The sequence below is a fragment of the Notolepis coatsorum genome (assembly GCF_963971535.1).
Source record: "Notolepis coatsorum genome assembly, chromosome: 1".
NCBI classification, from domain to species: Eukaryota; Metazoa; Chordata; class Actinopteri; order Aulopiformes; family Paralepididae; genus Notolepis; species Notolepis coatsorum.
The window spans coordinates 100678400-100695899 of NC_140165.1; the positions used below are offsets into that span (position 1 = coordinate 100678400).

At 45.3% G+C, this 17500-nt stretch overlaps 1 protein-coding gene across 10 annotated transcripts in view; it reads left to right on the top strand.

Moving 5' to 3' along the window:
* The window catches only part of map4k2 (mitogen-activated protein kinase kinase kinase kinase 2), a 110210-nt gene that overhangs the window by 50608 nt on the left and 42102 nt on the right, over positions 1–17500 (top strand). For 2 of the 10 annotated variants that reach the window (XM_084332077.1, XM_084332079.1), the window contains exons 14-20: positions 1702–1760; positions 1865–1917; positions 2777–2815; positions 4139–4193; positions 4329–4503; positions 4873–5039; positions 17369–17410. In XM_084332077.1, coding sequence (XP_084188203.1) covers positions 1702–1760; positions 1865–1917; positions 2777–2815; positions 4139–4193; positions 4329–4503; positions 4873–5039; positions 17369–17410 — 590 coding nt within the window. The remainder of the gene's footprint in view (positions 1–1701; positions 1761–1864; positions 1918–2776; positions 2816–4138; positions 4194–4328; positions 4504–4872; positions 5040–17368; positions 17411–17500) is intronic. The other 8 variants (XM_084332081.1, XM_084332082.1, XM_084332083.1 and 5 more) reach the window with 6 other exon arrangements.

Sequence of the window (17500 nt, forward strand, 5' to 3'; positions counted from 1 at the left end):
ATGTTCAAATCGCATCCTAACTACTCTTTCTAAAATGATGTAGTTTGTCAATCTAACACTACTTTGGGAAGGTAGTTTAACTAAAACCAAACTACAATGCAGGAAATGGTTAGTGAATTATGATTGTGATTGTGAACAGTGTGGGTGTGTTTGATTACGTGGCCAGGGTGGGCCAGTCCTCGCTTAGGCATACGGATGGAACAGGGATTCCAAGGTGGAATCATGGAAAATGCTATTTCTGAAATAACAACAGTACTACTTCAATTAGAATTTAGTGGGTGGTGGAATTTAGTTAAACCACCACCCGACTACTACTAAATATAATCAAGATAAGATAAGATATTCCTTTATTCATCCCCTTGGGGAAATTAAACTAGTAGTTTAATATCAACAAGACTGATGGCCAGAGTAGGAGCATGAGAGAACTTGTGTAGCCTCTGTACTAAACTGTTTTGCTGGGTCAAAGTGTGTTCAAACGGACCGCCTGAGGCCCAACCTACCGGGGCGTTAACTCATCCTTGACATTGTAATGGGGACCGTGCTCAGAAAGAGAGGGTCTGTGCCCCAGAGCCGGGCCACGCTGCCCGCCAATCAATTTACTAGAAGGAAACTGACTGGATGAATTGACCCGTTTTGTGGATTCCTGGCTCTAATGTTGAGTTAATTGTAATCCAAAAATACTCAAATGTACTATATACATATCACTCTCAATATATACATATAACTCTCTATATATACATATCACTATATACATATCACTCCATATATATACATATCGCTCTCCATATACAGTATATACATATGACTCTCAATACATATACATATCACTCTCAATACATATCACTATATATATATACTGTACATATCACTATATACATATACATATCACTCCATATATATACATATCACTCCATATATATACATATTACTCTATATATACATATCACTCTCCGTATATACACATAGCACTATACATATCACTCCATATATATATACATATCACTCCATATATATACATATTACTCTATATATACATATCACTCTCCGTATATACACATAGCACTATACATATCACTCCATATATATATACATATCACTCCATATATATATACATATCACTCCATATATATACATATTACTCTATATATACATATCACTCTCCATATATATACATATCACTCTCCGTATATATACACATAGCACTATACATATCACTCCATATATATGATGATGTGTGTGTGATGTCACGTTTTGTATGATGCATGTGTTAAGCATCACATTCCCCCACCCCCCTACAAGGACCACAATGGAAATAAGCTCTGAGCTTTTTTGTGTTACATCCTTGGCAGTATATCCCGACTGTGCTCTTCTGTCACATGTTTATTTTTTATATTGTCAAATAAAGTCATTCATTCATTCATTCATACATATCACTCTCCGTATATATACACATAGCACTATACATATCACTCCATATACATATCACTGCATATATATACATATCAATCTCCATATATATACATATCAATCTCCATATATATACATATCACCCTATACATATCACTCTATACATATCACTCTCCATGTATATACATATCACTCTACATATACATATTACTCTCCATGTATATACATATACATATCACTGTTCAGTAATATGCTGGATAGGTTGTAATAATAAACATTTTCGCCTTTTTTTAGTTGATCAGGTGAAGTTTGGGCCCCCAAGGAGGAAGGTCACAGAGCCGTACCCCGACCTGGTAAGAGACCAGCCTAGCACACGATAAGTCATCATTCCTATCTACTAACTGTGATGAATTGATGAAGAATGTGACGAAGGGCTTCTATTCTGGCCATGCTTCAGCAGGGCTCCTACGACGACGACTGGAGCCTCTCTGGAGACGAAGACGACTCACCGTAAGATCCTCCTCCTCGTCACTTTCTACCTCTGAAGAGATAGAAACAGAAACGTCATGACAGTCGTTGTGAAATGCATCTCAAGATAAATACGAGGTGTCTCAGAAGCTAACATCAGGACAGTAGATGTCTCAGAAGCTAACAGTAGATGTCTCAGAAGCTAACAGTAGATGTCTCAGAAGCTAACAGTAGATGTCTCAGAAGCTAACAGTAGATGTCTCAGAAGCTAACGAGGACCGTAGATGATGACAGAACGTCTGTGTGTATTAATAGTGTCAGGTTGCTAATAGAATAGGTTTGTGTGTGTGTGTGTGTGTGTGTGTGTGTGTGTGTGTGTGTGTGTGTGTACACTTGTATTTCTATACTACAGGGGACACTGACCTGTTTACACACTCACGCAATGGGTACCAAAACATTATGGGGACAAATTTGGGTGTCCCCATAACACAAATTAGGGTATGATTAGGGTTATGGTTATGATTATAGGTTATGGTTAGGGATAAGGTTAGGGTTAGTTACAGAATGCATGCAAGTCTATGTAATGTCCCCATATTTCACATAAACAAACGTGTGTGTGTGCGGCACGTTCACCGAGAGAGCAGCCGTCCCAAGTTCCCACTCTCTCCCACTGTCCCTGAACACACAGCAGTCCCTCATGGTTCGTTCTCACCCAATGCGGCCGAGTCTGGCAGCGCGGCCGCTTTCCTTCCATTTCGGACGTAAAGGAGCGGTTGTACCGCATACTGCATACGCTCCTCTACATTGGAAATGAACTGAACGCAGCCGTGCCGCTGGACTCGGCAGGGAGGTGGTGGGAACGGCCCTTTAGACGGATAACCATCGGGTCTTCCTGTTGCAGGAGCCTGTTGGAATGTGTGGAGCAAGCTCTGCAGTTGAGGTAGGCCACAACCCCCCCCCCACCCGCCTCCCCCCCGCGCTGCCAATCAGCTCCATTGTGTCTTCCCCCCCCCCCCCCCCCCCCGCTCCTTCACCCACTCATCCCCTGTTGTTTCTCAGAATGAGCCGCTTGCGGAGTGTCATGTAAATGCAGGCTTATTGCAGCTCTTTGTGAGCTAATCGGTGGGTGTGTGCGCCGCGCTGCCGTCTGCTTAGCTAATCTACTCCGACCGCAGCATGAATTGTATTGAAGATCATTGCCTTGTTTCAACACGACCCCACGACTGGTTGTAGTCCTTGGCTTTGTGTTTTTTTTTTTTTTTGCTGCTTTTGTGATTTTGTGGGGCGTTTGTTTTTGTGTTGTCCATACCTTATCCCGGTGGTTCTCAACCGTTGATATGCGCTAGGCCGCCGGCCCGGCACCCATGTGATACGTTTTGGTCTCGGGGACCCCCAATCTGAGCCTGTTGTAAGATACAGTATGATTTTGTCCAGAATACCATAGATGCCTATAATGTAGGTGGGGAATATTGGAAAGAGTGAAACCTATGGTGAAAATAGTTACTCTTATTATATTCTTATTATATAGGATGAAATACTGAAATTAAAATATTCACCATCTTCTGGGGACCCCCCCCCCCCAAGGACCCCTTGAGTGTCTCTCTGGGCCCCTCGTTGAGAACCACTGTCCTGACCCCTGACCCCTGCCTCAGCATCCAGCTTTGTCATAATAATAACAACGTTGATTCTGAAGATGAGCGGTTGACTTGGCAATAATCCTTAAAGGGGAACAAGACTTGAATTCAGAATATAATTTCCATGTCAGAGGAAATGTCAGTCGATATTTGTGAACATGAGCTATTCTCTCCTAATGCCAGAAACCAGATAATCAAAAATCAAAAGGTGTGATGTCATCAAGTATTAAGTTGATTTTGTGGACCTACAGAACGTTTGTAATACCCAAATGAGTGTTATTCTATAGCAGTGTTCTCAGAGTTTTGGCACTCTGGTTTTTGTTCATGTTCACTAATATTTATGGACTGTAATATTATGTATTACTATTCTAATATATTATATTTATGTAATAGGAATAACATGTACAAATTCTGAAAATGGGCGTAGTTCCCCTTTAACACTTTTAGGTGTGTGATCACTGAACATTCTAATGCTGATGTCACGCCACTGAAAACTATAGAGTTCTAGATTTATAAAACAAAAGTAAACATTAATAAAAAACTAAAACTAAAAAACTCACACCCTAAAAGGTAAAACGAGAGTGTTTTATTATATCATCCATCCATCTGCTCGGTTGATAAGGATGCAGCTGTTTTTCCGTTTCTTCCAGAAGTTTAACCATCAGGAGAGCGCCATCTACTGACGTGAGTGGGAACAGCATGCACAAAGAAACCTGTTGAAACACGCATTGAAAGGATTTATCACCTCAACGCTCTTTTTACTGAAAGATTAACGTCCTTGTTTTCACGCTCTCTCTGGATGATGTGCGTTTGTCTCAGGGAGGTAAAGGGGGAAGGAAGAGTGGCTTGTTCAGCCCTTCCACCTCATCCCTGCCCGCCTTCAGCTCCATCACGCCCAGCACAGACGATGAGGACCTGACCTTACGACCCAGCTGCACACTGGGCCCCGACTCCACCATCGTGCCCGACTCCTCCTCCACCTCCTCCACCTCAGGTACAACGCTCAGTGTGCCCCATATACTGAGACCCATCATTTTTACTGATAAGATAAGATATTCCTTTATTGAAATTCGGGCATCTTAGCAGCATGGGGGGGGGGGGGGGGATACAGCAGGTATGGGCAGGGTAATAGTAGAAAATATTAGATCCGTAAAGTTATTAGATCTGAATATAAAAAATTTAGAAAAATAAACAGTGTAAACAATATAATTAACTGAATATAAAAATATGAGAAAAAATAAAGTGCAGATGATGTATGCATTATCGGTTATATTATACCTTACAATAAATATATGTAATAAAGAATTTAAATTGTATATGCACTAAACTGCAGCTACTAAGTTCTTACTGTCTGCTCCTACAGGCTTAGCCAGGTGTTCAGCCACGCAGGACATCAGGCAGCGCTGCAGTGACCCCTGTCTGCCTGGAGAAGACACTGCAGAGAAGACACCTGGGGTCGCCACCCCTCCGAGGAAGGACACGCCTCTCTCACCTGAGTGGAGTACGCTGAGGAAAAACACTGAGGACTCTGTGAGTTCCAACAGATCATTAAAAGAACATTATGAACACCATATCAAGGGTAACTGACCTCAAGCAATCCTGAGCTTGGGATTGGTCAATAGAGTACCTCAGACGCAGAACCATATAATTCTGTTTTAGATTTTCAATTAACAATGTTTTCAAACTTCATTATCTAAAGATGGTGTGTATATGTCTCCACGTGCATGTGTCCATCTGTGTGTGTATATGTCTCCACGTGCATGTGTCCATCTGTGTGTGTATATGTCTCCATGTGCATGTGTCCATCTGTGTGTGTGTATATGTCTCCATGTGCTGTGCATGTGTCCATCTGTGTGTGTGTATATGTCTCCACGTGCATGTGTCCATCTGTGTGTGTGTATATGTCTCCATGTGCATGTGTCCATCTGTGTGTGTATATGTGTCCATCTGTGTGTGTATATGTCTCCATGTGCATGTGTCCATCTGTGTGTGTATATGTCTCCATGTGCATGTGTCCATCTGTGTGTGTGTATATGTCTCCATGTGCATGTGTCCATCTGTGTGTGTGTGTATATGTCTCCATGTGTGTGTCCATCTGTGTGTGTGTGTATATGTCTCCATGTGCATGTGTCCATCTGTGTGTGTATATGTCTCCACGTGCATGTGTCCATCTGTGTGTGTATATGTCTCCATGTGCATGTGTCCATCTGTGTGTGTATATGTCTCCATGTGCATGTGTCCATCTGTGTGTGTATATGTCTCCATGTGTGTGTCCATCTGTGTGTGTATATGTCTCCATGTGCATGTGTCCATCTGTGTGTGTATATGTCTCCATGTGCATGTGTCCATCTGTGTGTGTGTGTATATGTCTCCACGTGCGTGTGTCCATCTGTGTGTGTATATGTCTCCATGTGTGTGTCCATCTGTGTGTGTGTATATGTCTCCATGTGCATGTGTCCATCTGTGTGTGTGTGTATATGTCTCCATGTGCATGTGTCCATCTGTGTGTGTATATGTCTCCATGTGTGTGTGTCCATCTGTGTGTGTGTGTATATGTCTCCATGTGTGTGTGTCCATCTGTGTGTGTGTGTATATGTCTCCATGTGTGTGTGTCCATCTGTGTGTGTTGTATTGTGTTCACTGATAGTTAAAGACAGTAGAGGTTGAGCCATTTATTATCTAAAGATGGTAAGTTAGAGTGTTTCATCCATTCATAGTTAAAGCCAATAGAGGTTAGAGGTTGAGTAGTTTCTTGTGACTACAACGCATTCACACTCCACACTGATTTACATGAACCCTTTCACTACCACACTACCAAAGGGTTAACCCTTTCACAACTACACTACAGAAGGTTAACCCTTTCACTACCTACCACACTACAGATGGTTGTAGTGAGTGTGGTAGTGAAAGGTTAACCTTCTGTAGTGTGGTAGTGAAAGGTAGTGAAAGGGTTAACTTCACAACTGCAAACATATGGGCTGCCTGTCCAGAATAAGTCACAATGGACTTATATGGCTCTTCAGCGCAAGGGTTCAATTATACAACAAACTCTGTGACTGGCTGAGAAGCTTTCTGTGAGCACTGGGACATGATCTTGTAAATGTATCACTCTGCATTAGATTTGACACATCTTGCATGTATTGTATTTGTTTTGTTTACTGTTGTTTTGACCGTTCCAAGAACTCTTTATATGTCGGCGGAGCTGAAGGTACACAATCACTGGCTGGATCAGAATATTGAGGACTGGACATTGTAACGTTGATGTTACAATGGCTACCAATCATTTGAGAATTCAAAAATATGATATATATTTGTCTCATTACTTAATTTACCTGGATGGACTATAGGGACTATAGACCTGTTCGCTGTTTACAAACATACCGTGTTCGAATACCAACTGAGTCACGGTGGGTAGCGCAGCGGACTAAGCGTCTGTCTACCACCGCAGAGACAGTGGGATCGAATCCAGCTGCGGTACCTCCGGCTTGGTCGGCCGTCCATACTGACACAATTGCCAGTGTCAGCGGGTGGGAAAGCCGGTGGGGTGGGTCCTGGTCGTTGTAAAACAGCGACTCCTACAGTTCGGTCGGGGCGCCTGCACAGCGAGGGAAGGATCTGGGGGAGGTAGTGTGACCCTTCCACACGTTAAACTCCCCCAGTGAGAGTCCGCGATGCTTTTTGATTTAATTTTATTACGGATCCCCATTAGCTGGTGCCATGGCAACCAGCTAATCTTCCTGGGGTCCACACAAAAAAACATACAAAACAATTATTGCAAAACAGAATTATTAAAAGCCAGTACTCAACATACAATACACAATAAAACTAACAATTAAGATGGCTAAAATTACATGCAAGCAAAGAAACAGAAAACAAAAAACAAAACAACACAAAATACAAAATACAGTGTTGAATACAATTTAAGATTGTTTTTAAAATTGAGTATTTTTTAGAATTGCTTTTAGAATGCTCATCAATGTTACTAATTATTAAAAGCCAGTACTCAACATACAATACACAATGAAACTAACAATTAAGATGGCTAAAATTACATGCAAGCAAATAAACAGAAAACAAAAAAACAAAACAAATTACAAAATACAGTGTTAAATACAATTTAAGATTGTTTTTAAAATTGAATATTTTTAAGAATTGCTTTTAGAATGCTCATCAGTGTTACTAAAACATCAATTTCACCATACCTTTAAAAAGAAAAGAAAACACAAAGTAATCAGAAGAAGTTTTGGATAACATGGCTGCAGCTACACTCATGCATGACATATATTAATCTCCTTCCGGATTATGGCTCCTTTGAGTCTCTTTTTGAAACTGTCCTTGTTTTCCGTCCGTATAATATGTAATGGGATCCTATTCCAGTATGTTATGGCTCTATATATTGCAGTTTTCTTTAGAGCGTTGGTTCTAGGCAGAGGTAGGGTGAAGCGACTACTTGAAGCATGTCTGGTATTATGGTCATGTCTATCATTGGTGGATAAAAGCATAGAATACAATTGAGTGGGTTTACCCAAGGGTACAAATGTTCTTTAAAAACCTAATCAAACTGCATGCTAGTCTCTCCTCCACCCTCATCCACGACAGTCTAGCATGCATTCCCTCCACACTATTCCTTATAGAGCAGTGAAGAGTGAGTCGGGCAGCTCTATTTTGAGTGAGCTGGAGTTTACTAAGCTCTTGCTTTGATGCGCTAGACCAAATTGCTGGGCAGTAGTCAAGATGGGACAAGACTAAAGATTGTACTACCATTTTAATTGTTGTATTCGTTAGGAGGTAGGCATTTCTTCTTATTATGGAGATGTTTCTACTCATCCTGGTAACCATGTTATTAATCTGGGTAGACCAAAGTAGTGCCTCGTCAATAGTTACACCCAACAATTTGGCCTCCTTCACTTGTTCAATACCAGCGTCTTGTAATGAGAGACTCAGTCTATGCTCCGACCTTAAGGCATATTTAGAGCCGAGTATAAGACATTTTGTTTTTGCTACATTTAGTTTTAGTCTGTTTTCAGTTATCCAATTCAAAATCATAAATAATTCACTCTGAAGTATCTTATTCACTTGTTCTCTGTGCTCTCAGCGGATGCATATATAGTTGTATCATCAGCATAAATCGCTGTACCTGCACTTGGCATATCATTTACAAATATAGAGTAAAGGAGGGGTCCAAGACAACTTCCTTGGGGAATACCACACTGGAGTGTTACCATATTTGACATGGAACCATTAAATATAACACATTGTTGTCTATTAGACAAGTAGCTTCTCATCCATTCCATGGCAGTGTCTTCAAACCCATATGTGTGTAATTTCAATAATAATAGGTCATGATCTATGATGTCGAAAGCCGCACTGAAATCCAAGAGCTCTGTACCCACTACTAACTTCCTATCAATCAGCTGTAGCCAGCTATCTGTAAGAGATGTTAAAGCAGTTCCTGTAGAGTATCCTGCTTTGTATGCATGCTGGAAATCAGAATTAATGTTGTTTTCATTGAAATACTTTTGAATCTGCTTGAACACAATTCCTTCCAATAACTTACCTATTACTGGTAAAATACTAATGGGCCTACTGTTTGAACCTGTAAATGGCTCTTTACAGTTCTTTGGTAGTGGAGTTACTTTGGCTATTTTCCAAGGCTGAGGAAAGACCCTCTCTTCAAAACATAAATTAAATATATGTGATAGTGGCTTAGCCACAAATTTTGCAGACATTTGTAGCAGTTTGCCATTCAGATTATCAACACCGCAAGGTTTATCTGGTGCTATGAGGAGCTTTTCAATATCATTTGGACTTGTGCTCCTGAATTTAAATCGGCATTTCTTGTCATACATTATGTAACTGAGGGGTACAATTCCCTGACTGTATTGTTAGATATGATACTTACTACCACTACCTCTTGTACTTTAGACTCTGACCACCCAGTACTAGGCATAAATAATTATGGTAAACACTCCCACGTAGATGAAACGATCCAACACAAATGTACCAAGTCGAAAGTCTGCGTTTAATAATAATTAATACATAGCAAAAGGTATGTAGAGCAATCACTTAATTACATTTATGATTTGAAATAGGATGCACTTTTATGGCAAATGAGTATTCGTTGGTATATCAATAGAGAACGTCCAATCTCTGGTGGCGCAGGCGGTAAATATACAACCTGGAATATTTAAGGAATAATAGCAATGATACTTTAATGATTATAGAACTGGATACACTAGGGGGGAATTCCGGTCGATTGTAAGACAACTGGAGAAGGGGGGGGGGGGTAGAGTCTGGCTGTATCCGTCTGGCCGAGGGTATCCTGGGAGAACCCACGGTTGTGCGGCTCGGTGCCTCAGCGATCCTCGATCCACAGATGAAAGCAGTCGGACTCTCTGTGGGCCGGCTTCCTCCGGTCCACGATGGAGAGACGTGAAGCGACCTCGTCGTGTAGAGCGTCTCCTCACCTGTCGTCCTCTCCGGGGGGGGGTTTTCCAACACACGGCAGTGTTGGTCTTTATCCATAGAATAATCACTGTATACAAAGCATAATCCGTGCCTGGGAAGGCGGGCTGTCGTCGGTAGAATAATCCGGTATGCAGGTCCACTCGCTCGTCGGCTCTGGGGCTCCTCGGGTGCAGCCTCACATGGGGTCGGCCACCCTGAATAAGCAGCCAGTTCTCTGCCCGAAACGATGGGGTACTGACTACGATAGTATTCTCACCGCACGAAGCACTACATATGAATAGACTATTATTAGCTTAATAGACTACGTCCAACTCGACGATATAGTGCCAAATATGACTATTCAAATATTAATATACACGATGTCTCAATACCGATGGTAGGCCGAACTTGGCCTTACTCCCACACGTGGCGTCGCGGGGAGGCTTTACGTCTGTCACTCTATTGGAGGGTAAGAAACTGGACTAAAAAGAAAGTCCTACTTTAGTAGCGCAGTATATATACGCACTATGAACAAATAGTACCGTTAGTGGTGCGGTAGCCAGATTCCTACGCGGAACTAGGACTTGTTCGTACATGTTGAGCGGTACGTTTGAACTGGGTCTGGGGGGTATGGCAGCCTGGCACCAAGGTCTCGACCAATAGTAGAATGGAGACTATTATGGGATGTTCAGTAGGCTAGAATGGATATTCAATGCATATTGTACAAGGAATATACAAGGGATATCAAGGAATATTAGAGAATATACAAATACAATTAAATATATATATATAATAAATATATATATTCGGTTTAATCTGGCCCTTCACAACAGCCACCCCCTGATTGGTCCCAGACCTAATCAGTTAAGCAGAGACAGATTAATCGCGTTGTCTATTTACACATAAGGGTTTGCTGTAGGGGTCAGTCAACTTCACAAAGTCATAGGGTTATAGGGTCATGGTCATCATCGATTGTGTCTGGGAGTCGGGGCAGTTCTATGAGCCTCGCCACGGGACGGGTGTAAGTGCGACCCTGGACAAGCACTTCAGCTGCTCGGACCTTGCCGTCGGCACCGGTGATCACTTTGCTTACGCGGCCGGCCGGCCACATAGCTCTGGGCAGTGATTGATCAATAATCATGACGACTGTTCCTTCCGTCAAATTGTCTCTCTCCTTTACCCACTTCTGGCGGGTCTGTAGAGACGGTAGGTAGTGCAGTAGGAATGTCCTTTGTTGTGCACTCTCTATGGTAGTGCAATCATCTATGTTGGGGTCTGCGGAGATAACAGTGCTCAATCCACAGAACACAGGCTTCTTATTCTCAGCCTCCTCCTGACTGGCTTCCCTCGGGATAGGCGTGTGCCACTCTCCTTCCGGGAGCTTTAGGAATGCTGGGCCGTCACTGTAGACATTGCGACGGGTGAGGTCATCTAGGGGCATTCCCCGGGTGATGACGTCAGCTGGGTTCTGTTTTGTATCAACGTAGCGCCACTCTGTTTCTCCGGTTAACTCTTCGGTTAAGTCTTGAATCTCGGTGACTCTGACTCCCACGAAGACTTTGTACTTGCATGAGTCCGATTTGATCCAGGCGAGTACTGTCGTGGAATCTGACCACAGGATTGTTCTAGACACCGGTATGGTGAGCTCACGTTGGATGAGCGTGGCTAGGTGCGCTCCGGCTAGGGCTGCGCAGAGCTCTAGACGTGGGATAGATTGTTGCTTGCGTGGGGCTATTCTCGAGCGGGCGAGGACAAATGCTGTGTAGATCTCTCCCCCCTCTTCTTGGGCCCGCAAGTAGGCTACTGATCCGTATGCGACCTCTGAGGCGTCACTGAAGACGTGTAAGTCCATTTTACATGTCTCTGGCCTCACCGTGGGTGGGAAGTAGCTTCGGCGCATATTAACGCCTGGGAGTGAGTGGAGCTCCATCTCCCACTCTCTCCAGGTGGATGCAAGGTGTGCGGTGATGGCCACCTTTTCCTGGCGGAAGCGGAGTAGAACGCCGAGTAGGGAGGGGCCGAGTGTGGGACCGGGCAGTAACTCTTTATTCAGATTTTGGGATCTGATCTGGTAGCTGCAGTTAAATACTATGCGGTCTTTACCGTTGTGATGGACCTTGTGGTGAGGCACGTACCACGATTCAGTGGTCTGGTCAGCCTCTTTAATGTCCATCTTTGTGACGTGTCCCGCTGTGATGAGCTTCTCAATCTCAGCGCGGTATACACTCTCTTGGGCGGGGTTCTTGGCTAAGCGCCGCTCCGTGTTCAGCAGGTACCGTTCTGTGGCGTCTGTCTTGGCGTGGAAAGTAGGCATTCCTTCTCGCCGCAGGAGTGGCGTGGCGTATCTCAACACGCCATTGACCGGGACTCTCTTGGTCCCTGTCTCAAGGAGGTGAATGGCGTAAATGTCATCTTTAGAGCAAATGTCTTTCTTTCCGTTCTTAAAGGGCATTTGTTCCAAGGTCCATAACCGCTCTACGTGTTGCAGGAGTGCGGTTTCTCCCTCTGTGACTCGGGAGTGGAGACATCTAGTGGCTGTACTTCGGTTGAGAGATTTGGCGAGCGGGCCTTGGAGAGTCCATCCCAAACGGGTCTCGACTGCTGCAGGACAGCCTCGGGGTCCGGTATGAACCCGGTCTATCGGGACAATGAGGTCTGCATGGTCGGAGCCTATCAACAGGGTCGGCATAGCATTGTCTATGAGCGGGATCGGTAACTTGCGCAGATGTGCATATTTCTCCATCAGCTTGGCGACGGGGTATGTGTACCGCGACAGTCCTATTTCTTGGCTGGTGAAAGCGTCTGTAATCTGGTACCGTCGCTCAGGCTGGCCGCTTGCTGCGATAGAGAATGAGACATTCTCGCCCTTTATCGTCTTCAAATCTCGTCTTATTGTCCGAATTGTCATTTGGGTTTCGCTTCCCCGCAGCCCTAGCTGGGCCGCAGCGGAGGCGAGCAGAAGGGTCTTCTCTGACCCGTCATCGAGGACGGCGTAAGTGTCCAGGACTTTATTCTGGTAGCTTAGTGTCACACGCACTACTTTTAGGAGTACTCGGGCTCCACTGCTGCTGGCGGGATCGATGTACATGACGCTCGCTTTGCTGCTGGATGGTGCGGGTGAAGGGCGCCGTCTGTTACTGTCGTGAAGTATGTCCAGATGGGCTCCATCGCACTTGGTGCACCTTTTCTTTAAGCGGCATTCGGCTGCCATGTGTGAGCGCGCACAGCGAAAACAGCGCTTGTTGGACTTTATCCATTGACTTGCTTCCTCCGCGTTCAGCTTGGGGAAGGAGTCACATTGCGCTAGCCAGTGTTCTTTCTCACAGTAGGGGCACACTATCTTCCACTTCTCCGTTCTGGAGGGGGTACTGTGGCTCCTGCTGCTCGGTACTGACTCCGATTGGTGCATCACAGTCACCGATCTTCTTCCATCATTTAGTCGTCTGGTTCCTTCTCTGGAGCCAGGGGTGCTCCGTCCGAATGTATCTAGCCGTAGGCTGCTGACTTCTCTCGCCAGGAAGTCTGCTAGATCGAGGAGGTTCGGTTCGGGGCCATTCGGGTCTCGGTGGTCTCTCTGCCGCCTAAAACGCTCCTGTCGAGCGGGCGGCAGCTTCTCCAAGATCCTTTCCACATTTGAGTTGGCGTAAAGTTCATGCCTCCCCTTCTCTCTCTGCGCTCCCAACATCCCTACCAGGGACTGCACTCTGATGGACAGGTCGTCCAGTGCTCGATTGTCTATTGCTGGGGGTAAGCGGTCGATGTGTCGGATCTCCTGGATCACGTAATCCCATATGCGCCCATACCTCTGGTCCAATGCTACCAGCGCTGCTGTGTATGGGGTGGTGGAAGTCGCGTAGGCGAGCGCTATATTATGTGCGCGGGGTACCTTTAAGTGCTTCAGTAGGATGGCGTATTTATGGCGTTCATCCAATACATCCACCAACATGGTCTCCAGACACATGCGGAGTTCTGTATACTGGGCCCGGTTCTCTTGGGTGAAGTCGGGTACCATAGGCGTGCCAATGTATGACGCTGACTGTGGATACATCGGCGAGCGTTGGGGGAGAGGCCTCCTAGGCGAGTCTCCTCCCGCTCCTTGGTATGGGCTGGTACCGGCAGTGTACCATGGCCCGCTTGTCCAGGTGCTGTTCCTCGGTGCGGGTCGTGCGTCGTGCTCACCCGGGTATAGAGTCGGGGGTCTGTAGCGCAGCTCTGCGGGAGTATAGCCTGGGCTGTACCGGACCTCCTGGTCCGGTAGAGTACTGTGCTGTCGTCGGGCGTGGTTCTCCTCCTCTTCCTCTTCGTCTTCAGTTAGGTCATCCAGTGCTTGTAGTCTCTGGTTTAGCCTCTCCACAGGATATGCTGCTCCTTCCCGGTTGCTAGGTCTCGCTTGGACCGGTGGGGGGAGGTGGTCTGTGGGGGGTATAGACCTCGTCTGTTGGTCAAGTTCAGGGTTGTTTACTCGGCTAGGGGATGCCGCCCTGGAGGTGTGTCTAGACGAGTTCCTGGAGCCTCTGGCGGAGGGAGAGGGTGTTGTCCGTCTGATCAGCTGTTCTATTAGTTGCGCTTGCTGTTTGTCGCGCTCTGCGTCCCGTAGAGCACCAGCAGCTGCTCGCTGGCTGTCTGCTCGGTCTCGGGCCACATTCTCTTCCCTCTGAATGCGTCTTATTTCTAGACGTATATGCTCTTCTTCGCTCCGCTGCTGGATCTGCAGTCGGTCGCGTTCAGCAGCGGCGTTCAGGCTGATGAGGAAGGCCTGCTGTAGGGTCCTCTCTGCCTCGCTGGGAGAAGGCGGTTGTATAGGGGAGCCTTCCCTCGGGGTACTCCTTGCGGAGCCTTGGAGCTCTATCTCCACGGTGCTCTCCCCTTCTTCTTTCGTGCCGAGTTCTCTCTCGGTAGCGTTGTATTCCTCCCGGGACTCATCGGGGACTACTTCTTCAGTACTGGCGGGGTGTGAAGTCATGTCTGGTTCCCACTGGTCCCCACCGTGAACTTGGTCAGTCACATTAGAACCCGTAGGGGCCTCTATGGTCGGGGTAGTCTGGGCGTTGGGGTTAGACATACTTTTACTTTCTAGTTTTACCGCGTTTACTGTTAGTAGAAGACTAGGTTGTTGACTGACAGCGTAAGCCTCTAAGTACTGAGGGAGCCGTCGTTCGCGCTGCGGGCGTTGGTTAGGAGGATCGTTTCGTGGAGTGTTCATCATAGGCCATTTCAATATTAATAACACTATATTAATATTACACTAATTACCCTCCGGCTCGAAGGACCAATTGTAACTGAGGGGTACAATTCCCTGACTGTATTGTTAGATATGATACTTACTACCACTACCTCTTGTACTTTAGACTCTGGCCACCCAGTACTAGGCATAAATAATTATGGTAAACACTCCCACGTAGATGAAACGATCCAACACAAATGTACCAAGTCGAAAGTCTGCGTTTAATAATAATTAATACATAGCAAAAGGTATGTAGAGCAATCACTTAATTACATTTATGATTTGAAATAGGATGCACTTTTATGGCAAATGAGTATTCGTTGGTATATCAATAGAGAACGTCCAATCTCTGGTGGCGCAGGCGGTAAATATACAACCTGGAATATTTAAGGAATAATAGCAATGATACTTTAATGATTATAGAACTGGATACACTAGGGGGGAATTCCGGTCGCTTGTAAGACAACTGGAGAAGGGGGGGGGGGTAGAGTCTGGCTGTATCCGTCTGGCCGAGGGTATCCTGGGAGAACCCACGGTTGTGCGGCTCGGTGCCTCAGCGATCCTCGATCCACAGATGAAAGCAGTCGGACTCTCTGTGGGCCGGCTTCCTCCGGTCCACGATGGAGAGACGTGAAGCGACCTCGTCGTGTAGAGCGTCTCCTCACCTGTCGTCCTCTCCGGGGGGGGGTTTTCCAACACACGGCAGTGTTGGTCTTTATCCATAGAATAATCACTGTATACAAAGCATAATCCGTGCCTGGGAAGGCGGGCTGTCGTCGGTAGAATAATCCGGTATGCAGGTCCACTCGCTCGTCGGCTCTGGGGCTCCTCGGGTGCAGCCTCACATGGGGTCGGCCACCCTGAATAAGCAGCCAGTTCTCTGCCCGAAACGATGGGGTACTGACTACGATAGTATTCTCACCGCACGAAGCACTACATATGAATAGACTATTATTAGCTTAATAGACTACGTCCAACTCGACGATATAGTGCCAAATATGACTATTCAAATATTAATATACACGATGTCTCAATACCGATGGTAGGCCGAACTTGGCCTTACTCCCACACGTGGCGTCGCGGGGAGGCTTTACGTCTGTCACTCTATTGGAGGGTAAGAAACTGGACTAAAAAGAAAGTCCTACTTTAGTAGCGCAGTATATATACGCACTATGAACAAATAGTACCGTTAGTGGTGCGGTAGCCAGATTCCTACGCGGAACTAGGACTTGTTCGTACATGTTGAGCGGTACGTTTGAACTGGGTCTGGGGGGTATGGCAGCCTGGCACCAAGGTCTCGACCAATAGTAGAATGGAGACTATTATGGGATGTTCAGTAGGCTAGAATGGATATTCAATGCATATTGTACAAGGAATATACAAGGGATATCAAGGAATATTAGAGAATATACAAATACAATTAAATATATATATATAATAAATATATATATTCGGTTTAATCTGGCCCTTCACAACACATTATATGTTTTTTAATTACAGAGTCTGACAGCTTACCACTCTCTTACCACCAGGTGAAAAGAAGCGGTGGGCTGGCTACACATGTGTCGGAGGAAGCATGTGATAGTCGCCACCCTCCCAGACTGACGGTAGGGGGCAGGGTGCGCAACGACCAGGAAGGGGATTGGGAATTGGCATAACGACTAACATTGGGATGGGAGAAAAACGGAAAAAGAAGGGGGGGAAAGATAATACAAAAAAAAATAAAAGAAGTACAACGGGGCTCTATGGAGAAACCATGACACTCCCCTGACTAAAAGTTGTTTCAAACGAAATCGTCTGGATGTCATTTTGCCAAATCAGCATGACTGTGAGTCTTTCACCTTTTACATATCTAGCATAGGCATGGATTTATTGTTTAGATCGCTAGCATGGCTAACAAATGCAAATATATTGTAGTCTGCCCCGTTATTCTGACCAGGATTACGTTCCTGCTGCCCCCTTGATGTGCTTGCACACTGAGTCTGACGTATACAGCGAACAGGTCTATTAAACAAGGTTTTTGTGGATTGGTTAACCTGCTAACCTGTTAAACTGACTCCTTTTTGGATCCTTTAAAAAAAACTCAAACTATAACAAGATCCTGTTCTGTAATAGATTTTGAAATGACACCGTTATTATCACCCCCCCCCCCCTTTGTGTTGTTGTGTGTAACCGTTTTAATTTCTAGAGAGCTTCCTGTCATGGACTCCCTCCCACCCCTCAAGTCCATGTAAGTGTGGAGCCCTTAACTGCATGTCACCCAGCACACCAACGCTCTCATAACTAATACATAAACATCCTAAAGGCACTCATATATGCA